The 25,143-nt window shown below is 46.3% G+C and overlaps 1 protein-coding gene across 1 annotated transcript in view; it reads right to left on the bottom strand.

Moving 5' to 3' along the window:
* LOC140634490 (uncharacterized) overlaps positions 1 to 17,911 on the bottom strand; it is a 52,074-nt gene extending 34,163 nt beyond the window's left edge. Inside the window, exons 1-2 of the mRNA XM_072828447.1 lie at positions 17,906 to 17,911; positions 17,467 to 17,756 (exon numbers count right to left, since the gene is read on the bottom strand). Coding sequence (XP_072684548.1) covers positions 17,467 to 17,756; positions 17,906 to 17,911 — 296 coding nt within the window. The remainder of the gene's footprint in view (positions 1 to 17,466; positions 17,757 to 17,905) is intronic.
* Positions 17,912 to 25,143: the final 7,232 nt, after the last annotated feature.

Genomic DNA, 25,143 nt, shown 5'->3' with positions numbered 1-25,143 from the left:
TATCATATGTGTTTTTCAGTACATTCACATAGTTATGCAACCATCACCAGTTACATAATTCCAGAACTATCTCATCAACGCCCACCTCCCCCCCACCCCTGACAAAAAATTCAGCAGTAGTCACTCACTCTCTATGCTCTGGCAACCAGTAATGTACTTCCAGTCTCTCTGGAATTATGTATTTCAGACATCTTATATAAATGCTGGGTGACACGGTAATTATGTTTAACTCTTTGAGGAACTGCCAGTTTGCCACATATGCTATACTATTTTACATTTTCACCAATAACCCATGAAGATTTCAATTTCTCCCCAACCTTGCCAACACTTGACATGAATCTTAAGCAGCGGTCTTCAAATTGGGTACATGGAGCTAGGGAAAGGAAGACATTCTGTGGAGAGCATGAGCATAATGGATACTCTGAATACAATTTCAGGCCCTCTGCTTCCATAATGCCCTTTCCCACATGGATTTGATCTAACGTGCCGAGAAAAGACCTGTGACCTCCTTCTCCTCTCCTGTTGCTCAATCACCCTATCCCACTGCACAAAAGAAAGATCCAACTGCTCACCACCCAGAATCTTACTTGGATTGCCCCAGCGTAAAAAATTCAGAATGAGATTAAAGTAAGTGGAGAAGGCAGAGTAATGCAAACAATTTCAATAAGAGATACTGAAAGGAACAGAGCCTTATTTCATCTAATTCCTAAATGGCTCTAAGCATTGTCCATCCTAGAAGAGTGGAATGTTCAACATAAGGATGGATAAGTTTGATTACACCAAACCAATAATCAACTAAAAATGAAATGGACTAAAAAAAAAAAAAAAAGAAATGGACTGCAGACCTAAATGAAAAAGTCAAAAGTATTAAACTCTTGGGAAAAAAAAACACAGGAGCAAATATTCACAACCTTGAGTCAGAGAAAGATTTCTTGGATATAGCACCAAAAGCACAAGCATTAAAGAGTTGACAAGTTGGGGGGAACATAGGTGGCTTAGTCAGTTAAGTGTTCAATTCTTGATTTCAGCTCAGGTCCTGATTTCAGGGTCATGAGATCAAGCCCCACGTCGGGCTCTGCGTTGAGCGTGGAGCATGCTTAAGATTCTCTCTCTCCCTTGATCTCTATCCCTTCAACTCTACCTCATGCTCTCTTAAAAGAAGGAAAAAAAAAAAAAAAACACCTTAAAAAATTGAAAAGCAGGGATCCCTGGGTGGCGCAGCGGTTTGGCACCTGCCTTTGGCCCAGGGCGCGATCCTGGAGACCCGGGATCGAATCCCACGTCAGGCTCCCGGTGCATGGAGCCTGCTTCTCCCTCTGCCTGTGTCTCTGCCTCTCTCTCTTTCTCTCTGTATGACTATCATAAATAAAAAATTAAAAAAAAAAGAAAAAATTGAAAAGTTTATTTTTTTCAAAATTTTAAAATTTGGGGCTTGAAAAGATATCATTTAAAAAGATTTATAGAGCAGCCCGGGTGGTTCAGCAGTTTAGCACCACTTTCAGCCCAGGGCCTGATCCTGGAGACCCGGGATCGAGTCCCACGTCAGGCTCCCTGCATTGGAGCCTGCTTTTCCCTCTGCTTGTGTCTCTGCCTCTCTGTCTCTGTGTCTCTCATGAGTAAATAAAAAAAAATCTTTATAAATAAATAGATTTGTAAATCTTATAATGATAAACAACTTGTGTTCAGTACATATAAGGAACTCTTACAATTCATTAATAAAAAGAAAAATAACCAAATTTTAAAATGAGCAAAAGATTTGTTTTTTTAAAGATTTTATTTAATGAGATGCTTGGGTGGCTCAGCAGTTGAGCGCCTGCCTTTGGCCCAGGTGTGATCCTCGAGACCTGAGATCGAGTCCTACATCTCCCCGCATGGAGCCTGCTTCTCTCTCTGCCTATGGCTCTGCCACTCTGTGTATCTCTCATAAATAAATAAGATCTTAAAAAAAAAAAAGATTTTATTTATTTATTCATTTATTTGAGAAAGAGAGAGAACAAGAGGAAGGAAGAGTTGAGGAAGAGGGACAAGCACACTCTGTTCTGAGCATGGAGTCCAGCTTAGGGGCTCAATCCCAGGACCCTGAGATCATGACCTGAGTCAAAACCAAGAGTCAGACCTCAACCGAGCTACCCAGGCATCCCTAAAATGGGCAAGGGATTGGAGTAGACATTTTTTCAAAGAAAATGTACACATGGCATAAAACACATGAAAAGGTGCTCAACATCAGTCATAAGGCAAGTGCAAATCAAAACTATAATGTTGTCACACCCACAAGAATGGCTATCATTCTTCAAAAAACTATCAAAAAACAAAATAATAATCATTGGTTAAGGTGTGTAGGAACTGGAATGTTTGCACACTGTTGGTGCATGTGAAATGGTGTAGCTACTATAGAAAACAGAATGGCAGTTCCTCAAACAATTAAAAATAGAATTACCATATCATTCAATAATTCCACTTCTGGGTATATACCCAAAAGAACTGAAGGCAAGGTCTCAAGAGATGTTTGTACACTCATGTTCATAGCAACATTGTTCACACATAATAGCCAAAAGGTACAAGCAACCCATAAAGTCCACCAGTGAAGGAATGAATACACAAAATGTGGTATATACACACCATGGAATATTACTGAGCCTTAAAAAAGGAAGGAAATTCTGACATATGCTACACCATGTATGAATCTTGAGGACATTATGCTAGATGAAATAAGCCAGTCACAAAAGGGCAAATACTGTATCAATCCATTTATATGGGATATGTAGAATAGTCAAATATAAAGAAACAGAAAGTAGAATGGTGGATTAGGAGGAAGAGTAGGGAGTTGTTTAATGTGCAAGGAGTTCCATTTTTACAAAATGAAAAAGTCCTGGAGATTTGACTGCACAATTAGGGGAACATACTTAACACCATTAACTAAACACAAAAAAGTGGTTAAGATGGGGGCACCTGGGTGGCTCACTCAGTTGAGCTTCTGACTCTTGATTTTGGCTGTGATTGGCAAGTAATCTGCTTGAAATTCTCTCTCCCTCTCCCTCTGTTCCTCCTTCCTCATGTGTGGTCTCAACACATGCACTCTGTTTCTCTCTCTAAAAATAAATGAACATCTTTGAAAAAAAAAAAAACAGTTAAGATGGCAATTTTGTCATGTGCGTTTTACCACTATTCTTTTTTTTTTTTTTTAACATGATTCTTTAAATTGAAGTGTAGGTGATACACATTACATTAGTTTCCGGTGCACTACCCCGTGACTAAGTGACTCAGAAAGTCTATATGCTGTGCTCACCACAAGTATAGCTACCACCTGTCACCATACAACACTATTACAACACTATAGACTATGTTCTCAGTTTTTGCTTTGTTGTTTAAATCACAATGAGAATGCAATTCACACTTACTAGGATGGGTATAATCAAAAGGACAAGTGTTAGGGAGGATGTGAAGAAACTGGAACTCTCACACATTGTTGGTGGGAATGTAAAAGCCACTTTGAAAGCAGTCTGGCAGATTCTTAAAAAGTTAAATAAACATAAATAGCAATTTAACCTACCTAGCCAAGAAAAATGAAACACAAGTCCACACACAGACTTGTGTGTGAATGTCCATGGGAGCATCATTCACAATAGCCAAAAGATGAAAACAATTCAAATGTCCATCAACTGGTGAACAGGTAAAAAGAAAATAATGTGGGATATTCATACCATGAAATACTATTCACCAATAAAAAGGAATTAAATACTGAGATGTTACAACATTGATGAATCTCAAAACCAGTATGCTAAAGTGATAGCCAATCAAAAAAGACTACATATTATTGGTGTCGGAGGTCATTGAGAGGACTTGACCACAGGCTGAGGCTCCTTACCCACTTCCCTATCCTTAGGCTGTGCAACCAGCTTCTCGTTCCCACTTCTAGAGGATGCCCTAACAAAGCCTTAAGATAGTGATGTGGTATTGAGACCATCTGAACAGTACACAGAACTGAATGCAGGTAAGATCTTTATAGATACTGTAGGGGGCAGCCCGGCTGGCTCAGCGGTTTAGCGCCACCTTCAGTCCGGGGCCTGATACTGGAGACCTGGATGGAGTCCCCACGTTGGGCTTCCTGCATGGAGCCTGCTTCTCCCTCTGCCTGTGTCTCTCATGAATGAATAAACAAAATCTTATAAAAAAATAAAAAAAAGAAAGAAAAGAAAGAAAGAAAAGAAAGAGAAAGAAAGAGAAAAAGAAAGAAAGAAAGAAAGAAAGAAAGAAAGAAAGAAAAAGAAAGAGAAAGAAAGAAGAAAGAAAGAAAGAAAGAAAGAAAGAAAGAAAGAAAGAAAGAAAGAAAGAAAGAAAGAAAGAAAGAAGGAAGGAAGGAAGAAACAGGAAGAAAGAAGGAGGGAGGGAGGGAGGGAGGGAGGGAGGGAGGGAGGGAGGGAGGGAGAGATTTGGCAGCTGGGTGAGAGATCTACTTATCTTGTAGCTGCCCAAGACACACCTTGTATCTTAAGTTCTTTTACTTACTATACCTGTCACTTACCAATCTGGAGTGGCTCACCTTTCTTTGGTCTCTCTCTACCCTCAACCGGTTTCAGATTATACCGAGAAGCTCCAAAGAAGCTTACAAACCAACATTTATATAATTATGTTCCATTTATATGAAATATACAGAAAGTGTGAATTCATGAAAAAAAGAAAAAAACAGAAAGATCACTGGTTGCCTATGGTGGACTGGGAAGGGAATGAAAATGGGCATGGGGCATCTTTCTGGTGTCACAGAAATCCTCCAAAAGAACTGTGGTAATGGTATTATGTAAATTTACTAAAAATCATTAAATTTTAGGCAGCCCTGGTGGCTCAGCGGTTTAGCACTGCCTTCAGCCCAGGGCCGGATCCTGGAGACCCGGGATCGAGTCCCACATCGGGCTCCCTGCATGGAGCCTGCTTCTCCCCTCTGCCTGTCTCTGCCTCTCTCTCTCTCTGTATCTCTCATGAATAAATAAATAAAATCTTAAAAAAAAATCATTAAAATGAGCAAATTATGTGATATGTAAATTCTATATCTCAATAAGCTGTTTTTAAAAAGCGAACTCAGACTTCTGGGTTGGACAGTGAGGGACAATTTGGTCAGATAGGTGTTCTGCCATAAATACAATTTCCATAAACTAAACGAGTGAAATCTACAATTTCTAGATTTTACTCCAATAGGATTAAAACACCGCACATGAAAACCACAGAACAGGATGGTCGTGATAGCCTTTGCAACTCCTTAGAAGTATAACAAAAAAAATTCTGTAGTTGTCAATTGACAAATATGTAAGGAGGAAACAAATTTTCCCACCAGGAGCTCCTGAACAGGGTCATACCACAGGTCAGCCTTGCCACGGGAACTAGCAAAATAAAACCTCACCCTAGAAACTACCCACACTAGTGGGTAGTGAGAACGCAATGGCGTTGTCAACACTTAACTAAGAGCAGAATTAGAAAACCAGCACTGAATTGCAGGCAGCCTCTTGTCTGCTCTCATTCCTCCATTATGGCCGATCCAAGGCAGCAGGCATTTACCTTGCAAAATAGGTAGCTTCTTGGACCCTACTGCCCCCTAGGACTGGGACAAAGTTGAAATACAGAGATGACCCCAAAAAACGAACGAACCAACCAAAAAACCCAGAAATCTCAGTTTGGAGCTTTCAAGATTCAATTCCTTCATGAGTCGCATTTTTTTAATTCAAGTTTATTTAAGTATTGTCTACACCCAAAGCAGGGGCTCAAACTCAGGATCCCTGAGGTCGAGTCACATGCTCCTCCTCCTGACCCAGCCAGGCACCTTTCCTTCAAGAGTAACATTAACCTTAACTGATTTTTTTCCCCAGACACTGAGCTCCCCAAATAAGACCCAACCATGCCAGACCCGCTCCAATGCGCCTTTCGGACTGAAGGTGCAACCCTGATCACCCCTGTATGTACTCCCAGCCCGGGCAACCCTGGCTTCAGACTCCCCGACTCAGGCAACCAGCTTGGTGCAGGGAACATAGGGCGAGCAAGTGAGCGCGTGGCCCTGCCCTCAACGGGAATAATTTATTAACCACGAACATTATGGGATCCCTGGGTGGCTCAGCGGTTTGGCGCCCGCCTTCAGCCCAGGGCGGCATCCTGGGGTCCCTGGATCGAGTCCCACACGGGGCTCCCTGCACGGAGCCTGCTTCTCCCTCTGCCTGTGTTTCTCATGAATAAGTAAATAAAGTCTTTAAAAAAAAAAAAAATTAACCAAACATTAAACAGCCAAAAACGGTTATTAAATAATCCCTGAAGCAAACTTACAACTACATATGGTAACGGGCAGGGGAAGTGGAGGCGCTTTGGAAATGGTGCGACAGGAGACTGTGTCTGCTCTAAATCTTTATCCATATTAACTCATTTAATCATCAAAAGACCCTATACGGTAAGTTCTAGGATTATCCCACTTGGGGGATGAGAAAAAGTGGGCACAGAGAGGTCAGGGGACGCGCCCGGGGTCACCCCGCCGGGCGGTGGCCCGCCCAGGCGCACGCGCGGCCCGACTCGAGACGCCTGAGGTAATCCCCTAATCTGCCCGTCGGTAAATCCCGGAAGGAAGAGTGAAGCCGGGGCAGGGCCGGCCCGGCTCGTCCCACAGCAGCGCGGCGGGCCCACCTGCCGCTTCTCAACTGGGCAAACTGAGGCCCCTGAGGAGCCGGAACGCGGGTTCTGAGCACCGGACTCCTCAGCCCCCCTCAGCTCTCCTTGCCGGAGGTGGTCAGCGGCACAGGGAAGCACCGAGGCGGGGCCCAGCCGCTGCCCTCGGCGCGAGGCACTCACCTGGCCTGACCAAGGCGGACAGCCGCGGCCCCTCAGGCGGCCTCTCAGACGGCCTCTCGCGCCTCCTCTCCAGCCTCTCCGCTCCCGCCTTGCCCTGCGCGCCTGCGGCCCCGCCCCCCGCAGGCCCCGCCCCCCGCAGGCCCCGCCCCCGCCCGCTCGGGCGGCCCATAGCGCCCACAGCGCCCCTGCCGGCTGGGAGGCTGGGAGGCTGCGAAGGCTGCAAGGCGCAGGCTCGCTAACTGTCTTCTAGGCCCTTCTTGCGGCTTTTCCCCTTTCCTCCCTCCCTCCCTGGCTTTTCCTTGGTCTTTCAAGTTTTCAGTCACACAGTCATTCTAGTGCTCATTCTTACACTTAATAATTATCTGTGTGCCAAAAACAACAGCAACAACCCCCCAAAAAACAATTAAGTGTGTGCCAGAAACTGTTCGCAGGATAAAGCAGAGAAGACAAAATGCCTGTGCCCATCAGCTTACATTCTAGGAGAGGACAGCAGAGGAGTGGCTTTCCAGCCTTGTTACTCCCAGCTGCCGTTGCGACTCCTTTTACCCCGTCCCTTCCCAGGACACTTACACACACACACACACACACACCTAAAACTCAAGCTCAGGCTTCATGGAGCAATACTTACCCAGGAGATTGGCAGCTCCTCAAAAGACAACCAGAAAAACTTGCGACCAACCACAATTAACTCTGTAAGGCTTTTGCTGCAGTAATGGAAAATGCTAACCTTGACAATCCGGGTAGGATCTCGGAATGGAGGGACAAGGAAAGGAAATTGTGAGGTTCAGGGGGAACCCTGGGTGGCCCAGTGGTTCAGCGCCTGCCTTTGGCCCGGGGCGCGATCCTGGAGTCCCGGGATCGAGTCCTGCGTCGGGCTCCTGGTGTGGAGTCCTGCTTCTCTCTCTGCCCGTGTCTCCGCTTCTATCAAGAATAAATAAATAAATAATCTTAAGAAAGAAATTGTTAGGTTTTACATGGTCGGCCTGAAGAATTAGGGACTGCAGAGCCAGGCAGCGCCAGGTTCGAGAGTGCTTTAACATGAAGCACTCTGGGTGCTTAGGGACATAAGGTTTTTTGTGATAGGGTGAAGCAGGGTGCATGCTCTTGTTTTTGGCTGATTCTGGTGTTCTTCCTCTTTTAGGCGGGTCTCGGTAGGTCGTGAGTTGTTTGTGGCTTGAGGAGTTCCAGGACCTTATCCGTAGTGACATCTAGTGGAAGGGTGACCCCACCTAGTAGCCTTAGGTCACCCATTTTGGAGAGGCCCTACCTCAGTCTGCCCAACAGAAATGTATATAGGGTCGGGGTCTGGGCTTGGGTAGTTCAAGCAGGTCTTTCAAGATAAGGAGTGACTGGGAGTCTGTGAGACCTAACAAGCAAGAAAGATGTTATCAAGAAAGCGGAAAAATTGAATTTTAAAAGGACATTTTTAGTTCCTTAAGTGTATTGGCTATCAATGAGTTTAAAAGGCTATAGAACTTCCTCTTTAGTAATATAGCTTCTTCTTGTTCTTGTCCTTCTTCTTCTTGTTCTTGTCCTTCTTTTTTTTTTTAAAAGCAGGCTCCAGGGCTTTTTAGGTGGCTCAGTGGTTGAGCAACTGCTTTTGGCTCAGGGCATGATCCTGGGGTCCCAGGATCAAGTCCTACATCGGGCCCCCATGGGAGCCTACTTCTCCCTCTGCCTATGTCTCTGCCTCTCTCTGTGTGTCTCTTGTGGAAAGAAATAAATAAAATCTTTAAAATACATAAATAAAGTAGGCTCCACACTCAGCACAGAGCCCCCAACATGTAGCTCAAACTCATAACCCCAAGATCAAGACCTGGGCAAAGATGGAGAGTCAGACTCCCAACCAACTGAGCCACCGAGGCACCCTATAGTAAGTAGCTTTAGTAAATAACATCCTTCTAATTTTAAAGAAATGTTAAATGTAATTTCCTTGATATTTATGTACTAAATAAATTATAAATTTTGAAATACTTTTTAAATATTTTATTTATTTATTTATTTATTTATTTATTTATTTATTTGAGAGACAGAGACAGAGAGAGAGCAAGTACATAAGCAGGGGGGAGGGGTGGAGTGAGAAGTAGGTTCCCTGCTGAGCAGGGAGCCCATGTGGGGCTCCATCCCAGGACCCTGAGCAGGATGCAGACACAACCAAATGAGCTACCCAGGCACCCCTACATTTTGAATTATTTTTAAAAATAGGGATTGTTTGGGATTGGGCAAACGTCTTGGAGTAAATTTTAGGATTAGTGAATACAAGGCAAGGATCTTAAAGCAAGTCTCAGTCAGTAAAATTGCTATTTGACAGGAATGTGTTTTCCCAGACGAGTAATCTCAATGAGATTCCTAGTTCAAGAGCCCATCCTGCAAACTCCAGAAAAATAGGTCTGAACAAATTCCTAAACCAAACAATTATTTATTGATTTATAGCCTTATCTTACTGAGCACAGCATCATTTTTGCTGTATTCTACAGGTCTAAGCAATAGCAAAGAGCTCCCAGACTCAAGGAAAGGGCAACAGACCACATCTCTTGATGTAAGGAATATCAAAGAGCGTAACCATCTTAAATCCTCCACATTTGAGGGCACCTGGCTGGCTCAGTAGGTAGAACACGTGACCCTTGATCTTGAGGTTGTGAGTTCAAGCCCCATACTGGGTGTAGAGATTACATAAAAAATAAAATCTTAAAAAAAAAAATCCTCCACATTTGGATGATGTAGAAAATAAGGAGTCCCTTCTTCTGAGCTAAAGAAAGAAGAGGAATACAGGAGAGGCAGCCCAGGTGGATTGGCTGATCATTGCCAATTAAACTTTCCTCCTGGCAGGGAAACCTAAATATAACTTTTCTTGTACTCTCTAGTGCCAACCTGGGGTCTCAAAGTTGGGCCCAATTTCCCCAAACGCATTTTCCTTTTATGCAAACCACATCATAACATGAATTAAGCTGGTGTTCCTTAGGTCTTTGACTGTATCAACTTCCAAAAAAGTCATTTTCCCCCATGTTTTTGTCTCTGAAAAGGTGTTTTACCTGTTTTGGCTAGGAAATGGGAAATATTAGAAAGTAATCAGCATATACAGCAGAATAGAAACATGCATAGTGATCGATTTTCTCTGAAGATTGGGTATTGAGTGAGCCATTTGTAACCAGCTATAATGTCGTACTCAGAAAAAAAAATAAATAAACCTTAAAAAAAGGTTAACATAAAAGCAATTTTCCATTTACATATTATAGTAAATGGGCAGAGAATGAAGAGCAACATGACTAGAATAAACCAAAGATTTGAAGAGCAAAACCAGAAAGATAAGGTGGAAAGTACTCTTCATTTCATCTACTTGGTCTGATGGCTTGGAGTAGCAATTTTTCTTTTCATACTGTTTGCTTTTAGAGGAACCGAGAATCTTCTAATTATAGCCCAATTGTCAAAGGGTAATGAATTGATAACAAAATGTGGTAGATACATACAGTGGAATATTTTTTTAAAGATTTTATTTATTCATTTGAGAGAGACAGAGATCACAGGCAGGGGGAGGGATAGGAGAGGGAGAAGCAGACTCCTCACTGAGCTGGGAGACTGACGGAGGTTTCAAACTCTAGACCTGGACATCATGACCTGAGCCAAAAGCAGACGGTCAACCATCTGAGCTACTCAAGCACCCCCATACAGTGGAATATTATTCAGCCTTCAAAGGGAAGGAAATTCTGACATATTCTCCACAATCATGACAATGTGGATGAATCTTGAGCACCAAATGTTAAGTGAAATCAGTCATTCACAAAAGGGCAAATACTATTTTATTCCACTGACATGAGGTACTTAAAGTCAAAATCATGGAGACTGAAAGTAGAACAGTGATCACCAGGAGCTGGGGAGGGCAGGGAGTTAGTGTTAATGGATAGAGTTTTAGTTTCTCAAAATGAAAAGTATTCTGGAGATGGATAGTGATGATGGTTACACAACTATGTGAATGTACTTAATGCACCAGAATTGTACACTTTAAAAAATAGTTATAAAGTGTTAAAGAGTCTCTCCCTTATATCTTCAATGAATTCACCTTTCTTGCTTTTGTGTCAAGGTAAGATCCTAATCTATATTCACAGGAAATTGTCTGCAGAACACCAAACATCTAGCAGCAATGTCCACAATAGCCAAACTGTGGAAGGAGCCTCGGTGTCCATCGAAAGATGAGTGGATAAAGAAGATGTGGTCTATGTATACAATGGAATATTCCTCAGCCATTAGAAACGACAAATACCCACCGTTTGCTTCGACGTGGATGGAACTGGAGGGTATTATGCTGAGTGAAATAAGTCAATCGGAGAAGGACAAACATTATATGGTCTCATTCATTTGGGGAATATAAATAATAGTGAAAGGGAATAGAGGGGAAGGGAGAAGAAATGGGTAGGAAATATCAGAAAGGGAGACAGAACATGAAAGACTCCTAACTCTGGGAAACGAACTAGGGTCGGTGGAAGGGGAGGCGGGTGGGGGGTGGGGGGACTGGGTGGCGGGTACTTAGGGGGGCACTTGACGGGATGAACACTGGGTGTTATTCTGTATGTTGGCAAATTGAACACCAATAAAAAATAAATTTATTATTAAAAAGAAAAAAAAAGAACACCAAACATCTGCAGCTTCACTAACCCCCTTTGGCTCCCTATGCAATTTGAGATGTTTTAGGTCATCTTCAAGGGTATGAAAATTAACAAAAGGAAATCTCACTAAAATAAAGCCAGGAGGCCAGAAGGGGGAGCTCTTATGCCATACCACTTGATGTCAATCACAGGAAGAATGATCAATTACAGACCCCAACAGAATAGTCACAAGGATCATCAATTATAGGCCCCAAAAAGAAAAGACGTTCACTGCATCACCTACAAGAAATCAACAGCTCCAGCAACTCAGCCAATGAGAAACATCATCACCCTGAAATCTTGCTCTTCATCAGTGGATTTTTGTTCAAAATAACTCTTCCTAGTTTCCTCCTCCTCCATAAAATAACATTTCTCATTCCTTTATTTGTTGTACTAGCTAGCCTATGGTTTTTACTGTAGCCTGCCTGTCCAGAATGGCAATTTTTTGTGATTCCCAAGTAAAACCATATTTGTTGGTAAAATAACTGTTTAATGAAATTACATGGTGTCATAAGTGGGATCTGGAGAGGACACCACCCCACCCCCAACTCCAAGGATGGTGAGCAAACAGGTGCTGGTACCTATAGAGCCCATTGAGCCCACTGCTTTCCTGCCCATCCTGGAGTCTGAGTGAGTAAGTCTCTCCTGAATTGCTAAGTAGTCTACTCTGCGTTTTGAGCTCCCTGGCCTTTATTTGGGATCTATTTGAAGGCTCTGTCTTTTCTGAGAGTACTCATTTGGCCTTTAGTCTGACTCCATTTTGGAATTGTACTGTTCCTATCAGAACTGTGCTGGCCTTTGGCCTGATTCCTTTTGGAAATGGGCCATTCCTATTAAAGTAGCAGTTTAGGAATTTTTCTTTTCACTCTAGAGAAAAACCTCTAAGGGGCACCTGACTGATTCAATCAGTAGAACATGTAATTCTTGATCTCAGGGTTGTGAGTTCGAAACCCCATGGGGGATGTAGAGAATACTTAAAAAAAACCCAACTCAACTGTAAGAAATGGGGTCCAGTCAGCAAAATGTTTTGAGGCATCCCCCTTCTGGATTCCAGACAGTTTTATGTTTAAAAACTGTGATCCCGGGGTGCCTGGGTGGCTCAGTCAGTTAAGCACCTGCCTTCCACTCAGGTCATGATCTCAGGTCCTGGAATTGAGTCCTGTGTTGGGCTCCCTGCTCAGTGGGGAGCCTGCTTCTCTCTCTCTCTCTCTGCCATTCCTCCTGCTTGTGCTCTCTGGCTCTCTCTCCCTTTCTGTCAAATAGATAAAACCTTTAAAAAGGAAAATAGACCAATCAACTTTATAAAAAAAAAAAAAAAAACAACCTGTGGTTCCTCGTACACATTTCTAAGCAAATGGACCGACTTAACCAAAAATAATTTCAAACACCGATGCCCATTATAGGGAACTTTCAATCTGGACGAACTTATTTTTCTCCAAACCAAATTGGACAGCCACAGGTTTAAAGTTGTCAAAGCTGAATGGGATGCCTATTTTGATTGGTATTTTGAAGCTTCCAAACGTCATCAGGAATCTAAAATTGCCTCTCTGCTGAATACAATTTCTAGACTAAGTGAGGCAAACAATTAGGAAAAGAGAAAAAGGCTTCTGGGGGACAAACAAATCCCAAATTTCTTATGTTCCCTGGACTAAAGCTGTATTGTGAGCCATAGTTAAAGAGTTTCCTAAAGTGACTGAGGACCCCCATAGGTTTGCTGAAGAATTTAACACAGTTATTCAAACTTACCAACCCGGTTTCTCAGATTTCTATCACTTAGCCCACATGCTTGCCAGTGACAGCCAAGCCAAACATTGGATGAAATTTGCCCATGGGAGCATGCTAAATGGGATTTAGAAAAACAAACCCCTAACTTTTTGGCAAAATACTAAAAACACATGCTGAAAACCTCCACCGAAAAATTGCAGTAGCTTTCTCCAAACCAGTCAAATTTTGACTGGAACAAAATTCAAACTTGCACACAAAATCTGAGGAACCTGTTCATGACTATTTTACATCAGATTTTCAAAGAAAATTCTGGTCTTCCTTTAGATGTTGAATCCACTTGGGTAAGCCTTTAACCCCATATTTATTAATGGGCTGAGCCAGGAAATTTCTTTTTGTTGAAGGACAGGGGGAAATGGGAAACTGTGTCCACTCCAGATTGAGTTAATTTGGCAAACCGGCTCACCTGCATGCTAGATGAGTCACCTAAAAAGAGAGACCACTAAAATTCTGAATTTTTAACTCCGGCAAATAGAAGTCCCTAAACAAAACTGCAAAACCTCATGATCTCTGCTGTTATTGCAAAAAGCCAGAACATTGGAAAAAAGACTGTTACCAACTTATAGCGCCATCAGCCCTCCAGCTAGCCTTTCTAGCCTTTCCAGCGGCCTCCTAATTCCCAATGATGGGGCTCCGGGGAACTATAGAGGATTTTCCCAATCCTCCCTCTTACTCAGGTTGAAGAAAAAAGTCTTCAGATTAGGAATGAATCTCTCTGTGTTCTTATTGATACCAGAGCTACACACGCAGTGCTTAACCCCACTGCTACACAGCAAGCCCTGCCTCAGAATATTAAAATATTTCAAATAGTAGGGGTCTCTAATAAACTTCAACAGGTTCCTAATTTTGAATCTATTCCCCCTCTTTTTTTAAAGATTGTATTTATTTATTCATGAGAAACAGAGAGAGAGAGAGAGAGAGAGACATAGAGGAAGAAGCAGGCTTCCTGTGGGGAGCATGTTGTGGGACTCAATCCCAGGACCCCAGGATCACAACCTGAGCCGAAGGCAGACATTCAACCATTGAGGGAACCCAGGCACCCTGAACCTATTCCCTTTTGATTAGGCTGCTTAAATTACCCATCCTTTTCTCCTTAGTTTCTTTTCCCCTATTTTTATTGGACAGAGATTTCTTAGAAAAATATCATGGTAGGGGATGCCTGGGTGGCTCAGCAATTGAGCATCTGTCTGCCTTCGGGTCAGGGCGTGACCCAGGAGTCCCAGGATCAAGTCCCACATCGGGCTCCCTGCTTGGAGCCTGCTTCTCCTTCTGCCTAGGTCTTTGCCTTCCTCTCTGTGTGTCTGTCATGTTTAAATAAATAAAATCTTAAAAAAAAAAAAAAAAAAGAAAGAAAAATATCATGGCAGAATTTATTTCTCCCAAAAGGGGGAAATAATTCTAGAAACTGACAGAAATAATTCTAGAGAGATGCCTAGGTGTCTCAGCGGTTGAGCATCTGCCTTTGGCGCAGGAGTCCCAAGATCGAGTCTCACACTGGGCTCCCTGCATGGAGCCTGCTTCTCCCTCTGCCTGTGTCTCTGCCTCTCTCTCTCTCTCTCTCTCTCTCTCGGAATGAATGAATAAATAAATAAATCTTTAAAATAAAATAAAATAAAATAAAATAAAATAAAATAAAATAAAATAAAATAAATATTTAAAAAAAATATAGAGGGCAGCCCAGGTGGCTCAATGGTTTAGCGCCGCCTTCAGCCCAGGGTGTGATCCTGGAGACCTGGGATGGAGTCCCACAAGGGGTCCCTGCATGGAGCCTGCTTCTCCCTCTGCCTGTGTCTCTGCGCCCGCCGCCCCCCCATGAATAAATAAAGAAAATATTAAAAAATATATATATATATATATATGAAATAGAGGGGAGCTTGGGTGGTTCAGTCAGTTAAACATCTGACTTCGGTTAAGTGTCCGAGTTTGGTTAAGTATCCGACTTTTGATTTAGGCTCAGGTCAGGATCCCAGGGTCCTGAGATGGAGTCCTGCATAGGGTACCCTGCTCAGCGGGGAGCCTGCTTCTCCATCTCCCTCTGCTGCTCCCCCTGCTTGCATGCCCTCTCTCTGTCAAATAAACAAATCTTTAAAACTTAATTAACTAATTAAAGTGAAATAGAGTAGTATAGAAAATGCCAAGGTGCCTCCCCAAAAATCAGGATAAATATATGTGTGCGTAATGGGTCAGGACATAAACACAGAGAGGAATATAAGGGCAAAAATGAAGGCCACTACTCACAAGAAACCCTTATAGGAGTGCACCAAGAGACATGTAGAAGTACTGTTCAAAATAGGAATAAGAGGGATCCCTGGGTGGCACAGCGGTTTGGCGCCTGCCTTTGGCCCAGGGCGCGATCCTGGAGACCCAGGATCGAATCCCACGTCGGGCTCTCGGTGCATGGAGCCTGCTTCTCCCTCTGCCTGTGTCTCTGCCTCTCTCTCTCTCTCCCTCTGTTACTATCATAAATAAATAAAAATTAAAAAAAAAAGGAATGAGAAAAGATACAGTAGCAATCAAAATGTCTATCAGTAGTAATAAGAATAAAAAAATAATGCATCTTACCTTGGATTACTAAATAGCAACAGAAATGACTGTCTCATAGCCATATACATCGACACAAATGAATCTTAGAATTAGGACTAGGAAATAAGCAAACCAATTTGCGAAGGAGTACTCACAAGTTGATCCTATATTTGTTGTTGGGGCCAGGCGGGAAGGGAAACTCCTCAAGATGGCGGATACGCCAAAATGGCTGAGGTTCCTGTCACCACCTCCACTTGGGACGCCAATGGACCAATGACCTACTGACAGCTTGAGCAGACCCTTACACCTCTCCTTTGGACTTCCCCAACCGAACCCAATGCCCTTCAAACCCCAGAGGAGGAAGTCACCTTTGACTGGTCGAATTGCAATCCTTCCTTTGCATAGCGAGGGTCACTCTGGTTGGATTGCAATCCTTGCTTTGCATATGAGCCAACCAATAGGAAACCGTTTTGCCTTACAACGTTATGTAAGCCCCCGACCACCTTGTCTTGGCGCGACTTCCTCGACTCACTCTCTTTCCCCCGTGAGTCGTGGAACCTCGCCCGAGGGTGCCTGCAATAAAATCTGTTCTTGGACCCTCGCCTGCCTTGGCGGTCTCATTTCCATCCAGTTACTAAAAAACTTAACATTTGGTGCCAAAACCCGGGAGGAGATCGAGCCCCTGCAACAGCACGGAGGCTCTCTCCTCCTCCGTCGGACTGGGACTCCGCTCTCTTTCTCTGCTGGGGTCACCGGACTCCTTGCGGTGAGTGTTCCCTGGTTTCCGACCCTCTCCCGGGGCGCCCTGTCCTAATCGCGGCCGTGTCAGGGCAAACCCTCCTCCGCCACCTGGTGGCTCCGCGGTTCCGGGGAGTAAAGGAGACCAAATTCGATTCCAAAACGCCTTTAGGATGCCTACTGGCTAATCTCCGAACTCTGGAGTTAGACCAGGACTTACGAAGGCAATGCCTTATCCATTACTGTACCGTCGCTTGGCCTCAATATCGGCTGAATAACCAATCACAATGGCCACCTGAAGGCACTTTTGATTATCAGATACTTACGGACCTTGATAATCTCTGTAGACGCCAAGGCAAATGGTCTGAGGTGCCCTATGTCCAGGCTTTCTGGACCCTGCGCTCCAGACCAGAACTCTGCTCTAGCTGCTCAACCTCTCAGGTACTCCTAGCCCGCTCTCCCCCGCGGACTCTTCCCCACTCCACCTCTAGAGACTCCAACTTGGCCCCTCCATCCCCCCTCGCCGAGCCTCCTGAAGATCTCTCCAGGCCCCCTGTAAGGGCCCCACACCTGTCTCCTCCTCCCTACCAACCCGCTCCCCAACAACCTGTGTCCCCGACTCCTTCCTCAATCTCCGACACTCCAGGCCCAGGCCCAGCCTCGAGCGTACCCTCTCCAACCGTTCCTCTCCTCCCAGCCCCAGAACCTCAACCACCTTCCAGCCCCCTCCCTTCCCCTCCTATCTCTGCCCGTACCAGATCCAAAAACTCTTCCCCAGACCTGGTCTGCCCCTTGAGGGAGGTTGCAGGGGCTGAAGGGGTTGTCCGAGTCCATGCGCCCTTTTCTCTACAAGACCTATCCCAAATAGAAAAACGCTTAGGTTCCTTTTCGGCCAATCCCGACAACTACATCAAGGAATTCCAATACTTGGCGCAGGCCTATGACCTAACCTGGCATGACTTACATGTCATCCAGACCACCACCCTCACCATTGAGGAGAGGGAACGTATCCAGGCTGCTGCCCGGGGACACGCTGATCAGGTCCACCTGACCGACGCCACAATGCCGGTCGGCGCTCAGGCGGTCCCCGTAGAGCCAGGCCCGGATTACCAAGACGGTCAAGATGGCCGCCGGCGCCGCGACCACGTGGTCCGATGTCCCATCGCTGGCGTGCGGGCGGCCTCTAATAAGGCCGTAAATTATGACAAGATCAGGGAAATCATACAGGCCCCTGACGAAAACCCAGCTATATTCCTTAACCGGCTGACCGACGCATTAATTCAGTACACTCGCTTGGACCCGGCCTGTCCCGCGGGGGCCACGGTTCTAGCCACACATTTTATCTCTCAGTCAGCCCCAGATATCCGCAAAAAATTAAAGAAAGTCGAGGAAGGCCCTCAGACCCCCATTTCTGACCTAGTGAGAATGGCATTTAAGGTCTTTAACTCCCGTGAGGAAGCCGCAGAGCTGAAGCGACAGGCCAGACTCCAGCAGAAGGTTCAGCTACAAACCCAGGCCTTGGTAGCAGCCCTGCGGCCGCGGCTCCAGGAGCCAGCAGAGAGGGGGACCCACCCGCACCCCTCCGGGGGCCTGCTTCAAAGGCGGGGCTGAAGGCCATTGGGCCCGTCAGTGCCCCACCCCGAGGGCACCAACCCGACCATGCCCTCTCTGCCATTTGATGGGCCACTGGAAATCCGACTGCCCTAGCCTCAGGGAATCCTCGGGGCCTCAACGCGGGGGAAGACCCAGACGGTGAGTCCAGCCTTCCAACTGCTCGGGCTGGAGGAGACTGACGGAGCCCAGGCTCGGCCGCCCCTCTCACCCAGGCCGAGCCCAGGGTCATGCTCCAGGTAGCGGGCAAGTCCATCTCCTTTCTGCTGGATACGGGGGCTGCCTATTCTGTTCTGCCTTCCTACGCGGGACCTACTCGACCCTCACCAGTCGCTGTTATGGGGATCGACGGGAACCCCTCCACTCCTAGGGCCACACCTCCCCTTACTTGTAGCCTGGATGGGTTCCCCTTCTCTCACTCATTCCTGGTGATTCCCTCATGCCCAGTGCCCCTGCCGGGTAGGGATATCCTCCAAAAGCTAGGGGCAACTATTCATTTGTCCCCCTCTCCTCCCTCCTCACCCTCAGCTCGTCTCATCCTATATCTCTCCACTCCATCTTCTCCTACCCTTCGTGAACCCTCAAGTATGGGATACCTTGGAACCTGTAGTGGACTCCCACCACCCTCCCGTCAAAATAAAACTCAAGGACGGTTCCAAGTTCCCCTCTAGACCCCAGTTCCCTATCTCCCTCCTCCATCACCTCGGCCTCAAACTGATCATAGAACGACTAAAGCGTCAGGGACTTCTGATTCCCATAAGCTCTCCCTGTAACTCCCCCATCCTGCCGGTCTGTAAACCCTCCGGAGCTTATCGATTGGTTCAGGACCTCCGACTCATTAATGAGGCAATAGTCCCTCTCCATCCAGTGGTTCCTAACCCTTATACCCTGCTATCCCATATCCCTCCAAGCACCACTCACTGTATGGTGTTGGACCTGAAGGATGCCTTTTTTACTATTGCCCTACACCCCGATTCCTACTTTCTTTTCGCCTTCACCTGGGAAGACCCAGACACACGTACCTCTGAACAATTAACCTGGACTGTCTTACCCCAGGGGTTCCGGGACAGCCCCCATATTTTTGGTCAGGCCTTGGCTGCGGATTTACAGCAATGCCTCCTTAAGGCTAGTACCTTACTACAATATGTAGACGACCTCCTCCTCTGCAGCCCTGCCCTCACCATCTCCCAGGATGACACCACCTCCCTACTTAACTTCCTAGGGAGCAAAGGGTATCGGGTCACACCCTCTAAGGCAACTCTGCACCCCTTCGGTCACTTATCTGGGAATCCACCTGACCCCCACCTCTAAATCTCTTACCGGAGACCGTATCCACCTCCTACGAGAGCTCCAACCCCCTCAGACGGCAGATGAAATACTTTCCTTCCTCGGGTTGGCTGGCTTCTTTAGACACTGGATTCCAAACTTTTCTATTTTGGCCCGCCCCTTATACCAAGCGGCAAAGGACACTCCCCAGGGTCCTCTCATTGATCCCTCTTCGGTCCGCCACCTGTTTTCCAAGTTAAGAGACTGTCTCACCGCTGGGCCGATACTAACTTTGCCTGACCCTTCAAAACCATTCCACCTTTACACTGAGGAGCGGTCGGTTTCAGCTACTGGCCTTTTGGCCCAACCGGTTGGCCTACTTACCGGATTATAGCCTATCTATCTAAGCAGCTAGACAGCACCGCCCGCAGATGGCAGCCCTGCCTTAGGGAGGGCGCTCGCAGCTGCTGCCTCCTTAACTAAGGAGGCTCTCAAATTGACTTTGGGACAACCCCTCGTGGTTTACTCCCCCCATCGACTTGGGGATCTTCTTAGCCACCGATCCCTGGCCCACCTAACCCCCTCTCGTCTCCAATTCTTCTATCTGCTATTCATCGAAAACCCTCAAATCTCCCTCTCTACCTCTCCCCGCTTAAATCCTGCAACTCTGTTGCCTACACCTTCGCCCACCTCTGAACCCACTCACTCCTGCACGCAGCTCATAGAGGATCTCACCTCTCCCCACCCTGGACTCTCTGATCAGCCATTATCCAACCCTGACCGTATACTCTTTGTAGATGGCAGCTCCTTCCTGGCTGCGGATGGTCGGAGACACGCCGCCTATGCTGTAGTCACCCCAGAGACGGTAGTGGAGACAGTCCCCCCTCCCAATTGGGACTACTTCCCAAAAGGCTGAACTTATAGCTCTCACCAGGGCTCTACATCTATCTAAGGGACAACGAGTCACCATCTACACCGACTCAAAGGCCGACTCAGTGGCCAGGGAAATGGCCTTAAGTAACACAATATCTCCCATCCTCTTCCTTAATACCCCTCATCGACCTTCCTACTCTATAAAGGAAACTCAAGCCCTCCAGGCCCTGGGAGGAAAGGCAGAAGGTAAAGGATAGATTTACATCCGAGGGAAGATTGCCCTCTCAGAAAACCTGGCCCATACCCTAATTACTGATATCCACCAATCTCTCCATATTGGCCCAAGGGCACTGAACCACTTTCTCCAGCCCCTGTTTTACTATCCATCCCTACCTAAGGTGATTGAGGCTGTCCATAAGGCTTGTAAAACCTGCTCGGCCGTAAATGCACAGGGAGGAATCCACAGGCCGGGGCCTAACCATCAGCCCGGTGAAGACTGGCAGCTGGACTTCACTCACATGCCCTGCCATAAAGCCTTTCGTTATCTGACTTTGGTTGATACTTTTACAGGATGTATTGAGGCATACCCCACAGCCAGAGAGACTGCAGATGTGGTGGCCACAATCCTCATCGAGCACATCATCCCAAGGTTTGGGTTACCCGGACCCTACAGTCAGACAACGGGCCGGCATTTATCTCCAGTGTGACCCAACAGGTGGCCGAGAGCCTCAACATTACCTGGAAGCTGCACATCCCCTACCACCCTCAGTCTTCGGATAAGGTGGAAAGGGCAAACAGGCTACTTAAGGCTCAACTCACTAAACTTACCCTGGAGACTCGCCTGTCGTGGCCCACACTGTTACTTATAGCTCTCACCAGACTCCGGGCGTCCCCGCGAGGACCATCAGGTTTGAGTCCCTTTGAGTTACTGTTACTGTACGGTCGGCCCTTCCTTATCAACCACAACCTCCCGGCCATTCCTCCACCTCTTTTATCCTATCTGCCTTACCTTACCCTCCTCCGGGCTCTCTTGAGAGCCCATGCCGATGCTGTCATTCCGGCCCCGACCGACAATGCCTCCGAGGAAGCCTCACCATGAGACTTATCCCCAGGGGACCAGGTCCTTCTCAGAAATCTGCAGCCAGGCTCCCTGCAGACCCGATGGACCGGACCTCACACGGTCATGCTCACCACCCCAACCGCAGCAAAATTGCTGGGACATACGGCATGGGTGCACATCAACAACCTTAAACGGGCACCCACAGGTATCGAATGGACCTCCCAGATGGTGGGACCCACCAAACTCCGCCTGGCTAGGGCTCCTTTTCATACTTCTCCTGAGCCCCCCGATACAAGGGGTAGAATGTGATTGCATGAAAGGCAGCGGTACCTCGCGCTACTTTTCATCTTATACCCACATGCCCAGAACTTGTTACTCAGTGAAGACACCCATCACCTGTACTTCAAGATATGCCGAAGGAACCTTTTGGATGTCTGAACTTTCTCAAACCAGCCGATCCCCTAGCAGCCGGTACCCCAAGACTGGAACGCCTGCAAGAACTCACCCGGGTATCTGTCAACCAACTTTTACTTCACCCATACTATCGTCTGCCCACATCCGACTACCCCTACAACGACGCCCCACCGTCAGCAGGAAGTAGCCAGAGCAGAGTTGACGCCCCCGACACCATTATATAAAACAAAAGGTCGGAATGTTGGGGCCAGGCGGGAAGGGAAACTCCTCAAGATGGCAGATACGCCAAAATGGCTGAGGTTCCTGTCACCACCTCCACTTGGGACGCCAATGGACCAATGAACTGCTCACAGCTTGAGCAGACCCTTACACCTCTCCTTTGGACTTCCCCAACCTAACCCAATGCCCTTCAAACCCCAGAGGACGAAGACACCTTTGACTGGTCGAATTGCAATCCTTCCTTTGCATATGAGCCAACCAATAGGAAACCGTTCTGCCTTACAAGGTTATGTAAACCCCCGACCACCTTGTCTTGGTGCGACTTCCTCGACTCACTCTCTTTCCCCCGTGAGTCGTGGAACCTCGCCCGAGGGTGCCTGCAATAAAATCTGTTCTTGGACCCTCGCTTGCCTTGGCGGTCTCATTTCCATCTAGTTACTAAAAAAACTTAACATTTGTAAAATTTACAAACAAAAGCAAGTAATAAATCGCTCAAGAATACACACACATATATATGGTAAAACTATAAAAGAAACAAGGATGGGGTGCCTGGCTGGGTCAGAAGGAAAGCACGCCACTCTTGATCTCAGTTCAAGAGCCCAAGTTTGGGTAGAGATTACATAGATAGAGAGATACTTAGATAGATAGATAGATAGATAGATAGATAGATAGATAGATAGATAGATAAAAGAAAGCAAGGGAATAGTTTCAAGCCAACAATTTTTCTTAAAAGGCCAAATTCCCAGTAGTGTTGAGGACACTCAGGACACCAAAGCATTTGGGACTGTTCCCTTTCCTAGGTAGGGAGGTAGGCCCACAGAGATTGTTTTGTTGCCACGCTTCTTAACCTCCACATGCAGTTCTTTTAAATGTCTGTACATATCAAACATTTTGTCGTTTAAAGAGAGAAAAGTGGTCTCTTGGAGTGCACTAAGTGACGTGGGAAACAAAAGCAGAGGAAAAATTACTGAATTTCCTTCCCGCCTGCAGCCCGTTGGCAAGCCCTTGGAAGAGGCAGAGTGGTCTTCCTCTGGGGGCTCAACTACCTCCGCCCCGATACCGTGGGGCGGCGGGATCAAGGGGGACGGACCCAGAGGCACCGACAAAATGGCGGCCGGCCCGCCATCTTGTCACCCTCGCCTCGGGACTTTCCCGCCACTAGCGGACCCGCAAGGACACGTCATCATGGGAAAACAGGACCCTCGCAGGAAACAGAAACCGAGCCTTGCCCAACCCCGTACCACATATAGACAGCAGCAGCTACCCCCGCTCCCCGCGCCACCCTGCCCTTCCCTGTAAAAGCCTGCCTGTGTTCCCCACGGCCACTCCCCCGTCTCACTCCCTTGTGGGCCCAGAAGCTCGCCTCGTCCACCTTTGCCTGGCCTCTCTATCTCACTTCGCCAACCGGATCAAACCTGACATTGATACTTTGCTAGGGGCAAAAGGAAATCTTAGCCCACCCCCTAGGACCCTGTAAATGTACTTTAACATAAAATTCCTTTCAAAACTTCCTTTATCTCTACCCTCCCCAAGATATATGTTGCAATCATCCCCCAAGCATATGACTCATCGATTTACATCTCGTGACTCAGATTTTATTGGACAGTAATAAATGACCAACAATAGCTAGTCCCCTCAAGGCCCTGGAAACTTTGCTCCCAAAATTCCTTAGAGACTCACACTATCCCTAACCCCTCCCAACTTGAACGTATATAATGGGCCACTTCTCGTGACCCCGGTGCAGCTCTTTCTGCCCACGGGTCCTGTCCCGATGCTTTAATAAAACCACCTTTTTTCACCAAAGAACTCTCAAGAATTGTTACATGGCCGTCAGCTTAGAACACTAACATCTTTCCTATATTACTAAGGAGAATGGCCAGAGGTAGGAGAGTTCCAGAGAGAAAGAGGTGGGTAGGCAGTAGATTGGAGCCATTCCAATCGTCTCCCTGGGAAATGACAGCAGTGTGGCAATGCAAGGAGAAGACAGATTTGAAAGCTATTTTGGAGGTAGAATGGACTTGCTGTTGGGGTATCCATAAGGAACGAGGAAAAGGGAAAATCAGTAATGACGAGCCAATGGAACAGACTCCAAACAACAGGCCCTTGCAGAGGTAGAAACTTGATATCGGATGGCACTGCCCAGGTAGATCACAGGGAAAGAGGATGGGCCACGAGTAAATGGCGCTGGAACAACTGGTAGACCACGTAAAAACGAAGAGACTTTGGATAGGTTTCTGAACAGGTCAAAGAGTAGTAGGATAGGCAAAACTTGAGAATATTTAGAAGAAAAAGTGAACGGTTCTAAGATCCATTCTGAAGAATGGAAATAGGGGAAAGAAAGAGCATGAACAACTCCTAGATTTCCGGCTTAAGTAACTGGATGGATAATAAAAATATTAATAGCTAGCATTTTCTTATTGTTGTTCACATTTTTTTTAAGATTTTATTTATCTATTCATGAGAGACACAGAGAGAGGCAGAGACACAGGCAGAGGGAGAAGCAGGCTCCTTGAGGGGAGGCTGATGCAGGACTCCATCCCCAGGCCCCGGGACCATGACCTGAGCCAAAGGCAGAGGCTCAACCACTGAGCGACCCAGGTGTCCCTGTTATTAACATTTAAAGAGGAAAACCAGAGGCACAGGAAGCTTAGGTAACTTCCTTGACTCACGCGGTGGGTTAGTGGCACAGTACTGATTGGCTGCAAAAACTCTGTCCATGGAAGAGTGACAAAACCCGTGTGTAAAGCTTAGCCTGCAGAGGTTTCCCTAAAAGTACTACTTGAAAGAAGCTGAACTCTTCTCAGGGCATTCAACCTCGGAGGCAGGGTTCCCAGGATTTCCTGTACCCACCTCCACTCACCTTCCCAGGAGGGCGTGCATGCTAATGGGTGCAATGAATAGGAGGAGTGTTATGTTAAAAAAAAAAAAAAAAAATCCCTGAAAATCGCAATCACAGACTACTCCCTCTCTGAGTGGCTAACCGTTCCTAGAATGCTCTGACTTGGCATCATTTAACTTTCTTTTTTCGTAGCTAACAAAGCTATCAAATATAATGTGGCAATAGTGTTTATTTTCTAACTGTGGTAAAATACACCATTTAAGCCATATTTGAGTATACAAATGAGTGGCATTAGGTCCACTCACATTGTGAGCAGACATCAAGCTTCATTCACACTTAATGCGTCTTGAGCTTTTGAT

The sequence above is a fragment of the Canis lupus genome, chromosome 5 (assembly GCF_048164855.1).
Source record: "Canis lupus baileyi chromosome 5, mCanLup2.hap1, whole genome shotgun sequence".
Taxonomy (NCBI): Eukaryota; Metazoa; Chordata; class Mammalia; order Carnivora; family Canidae; genus Canis; species Canis lupus.
The sequence above is the reverse complement of the archived record's forward strand: the minus strand, read 5'-3'. Positions and strand labels throughout refer to the sequence as shown.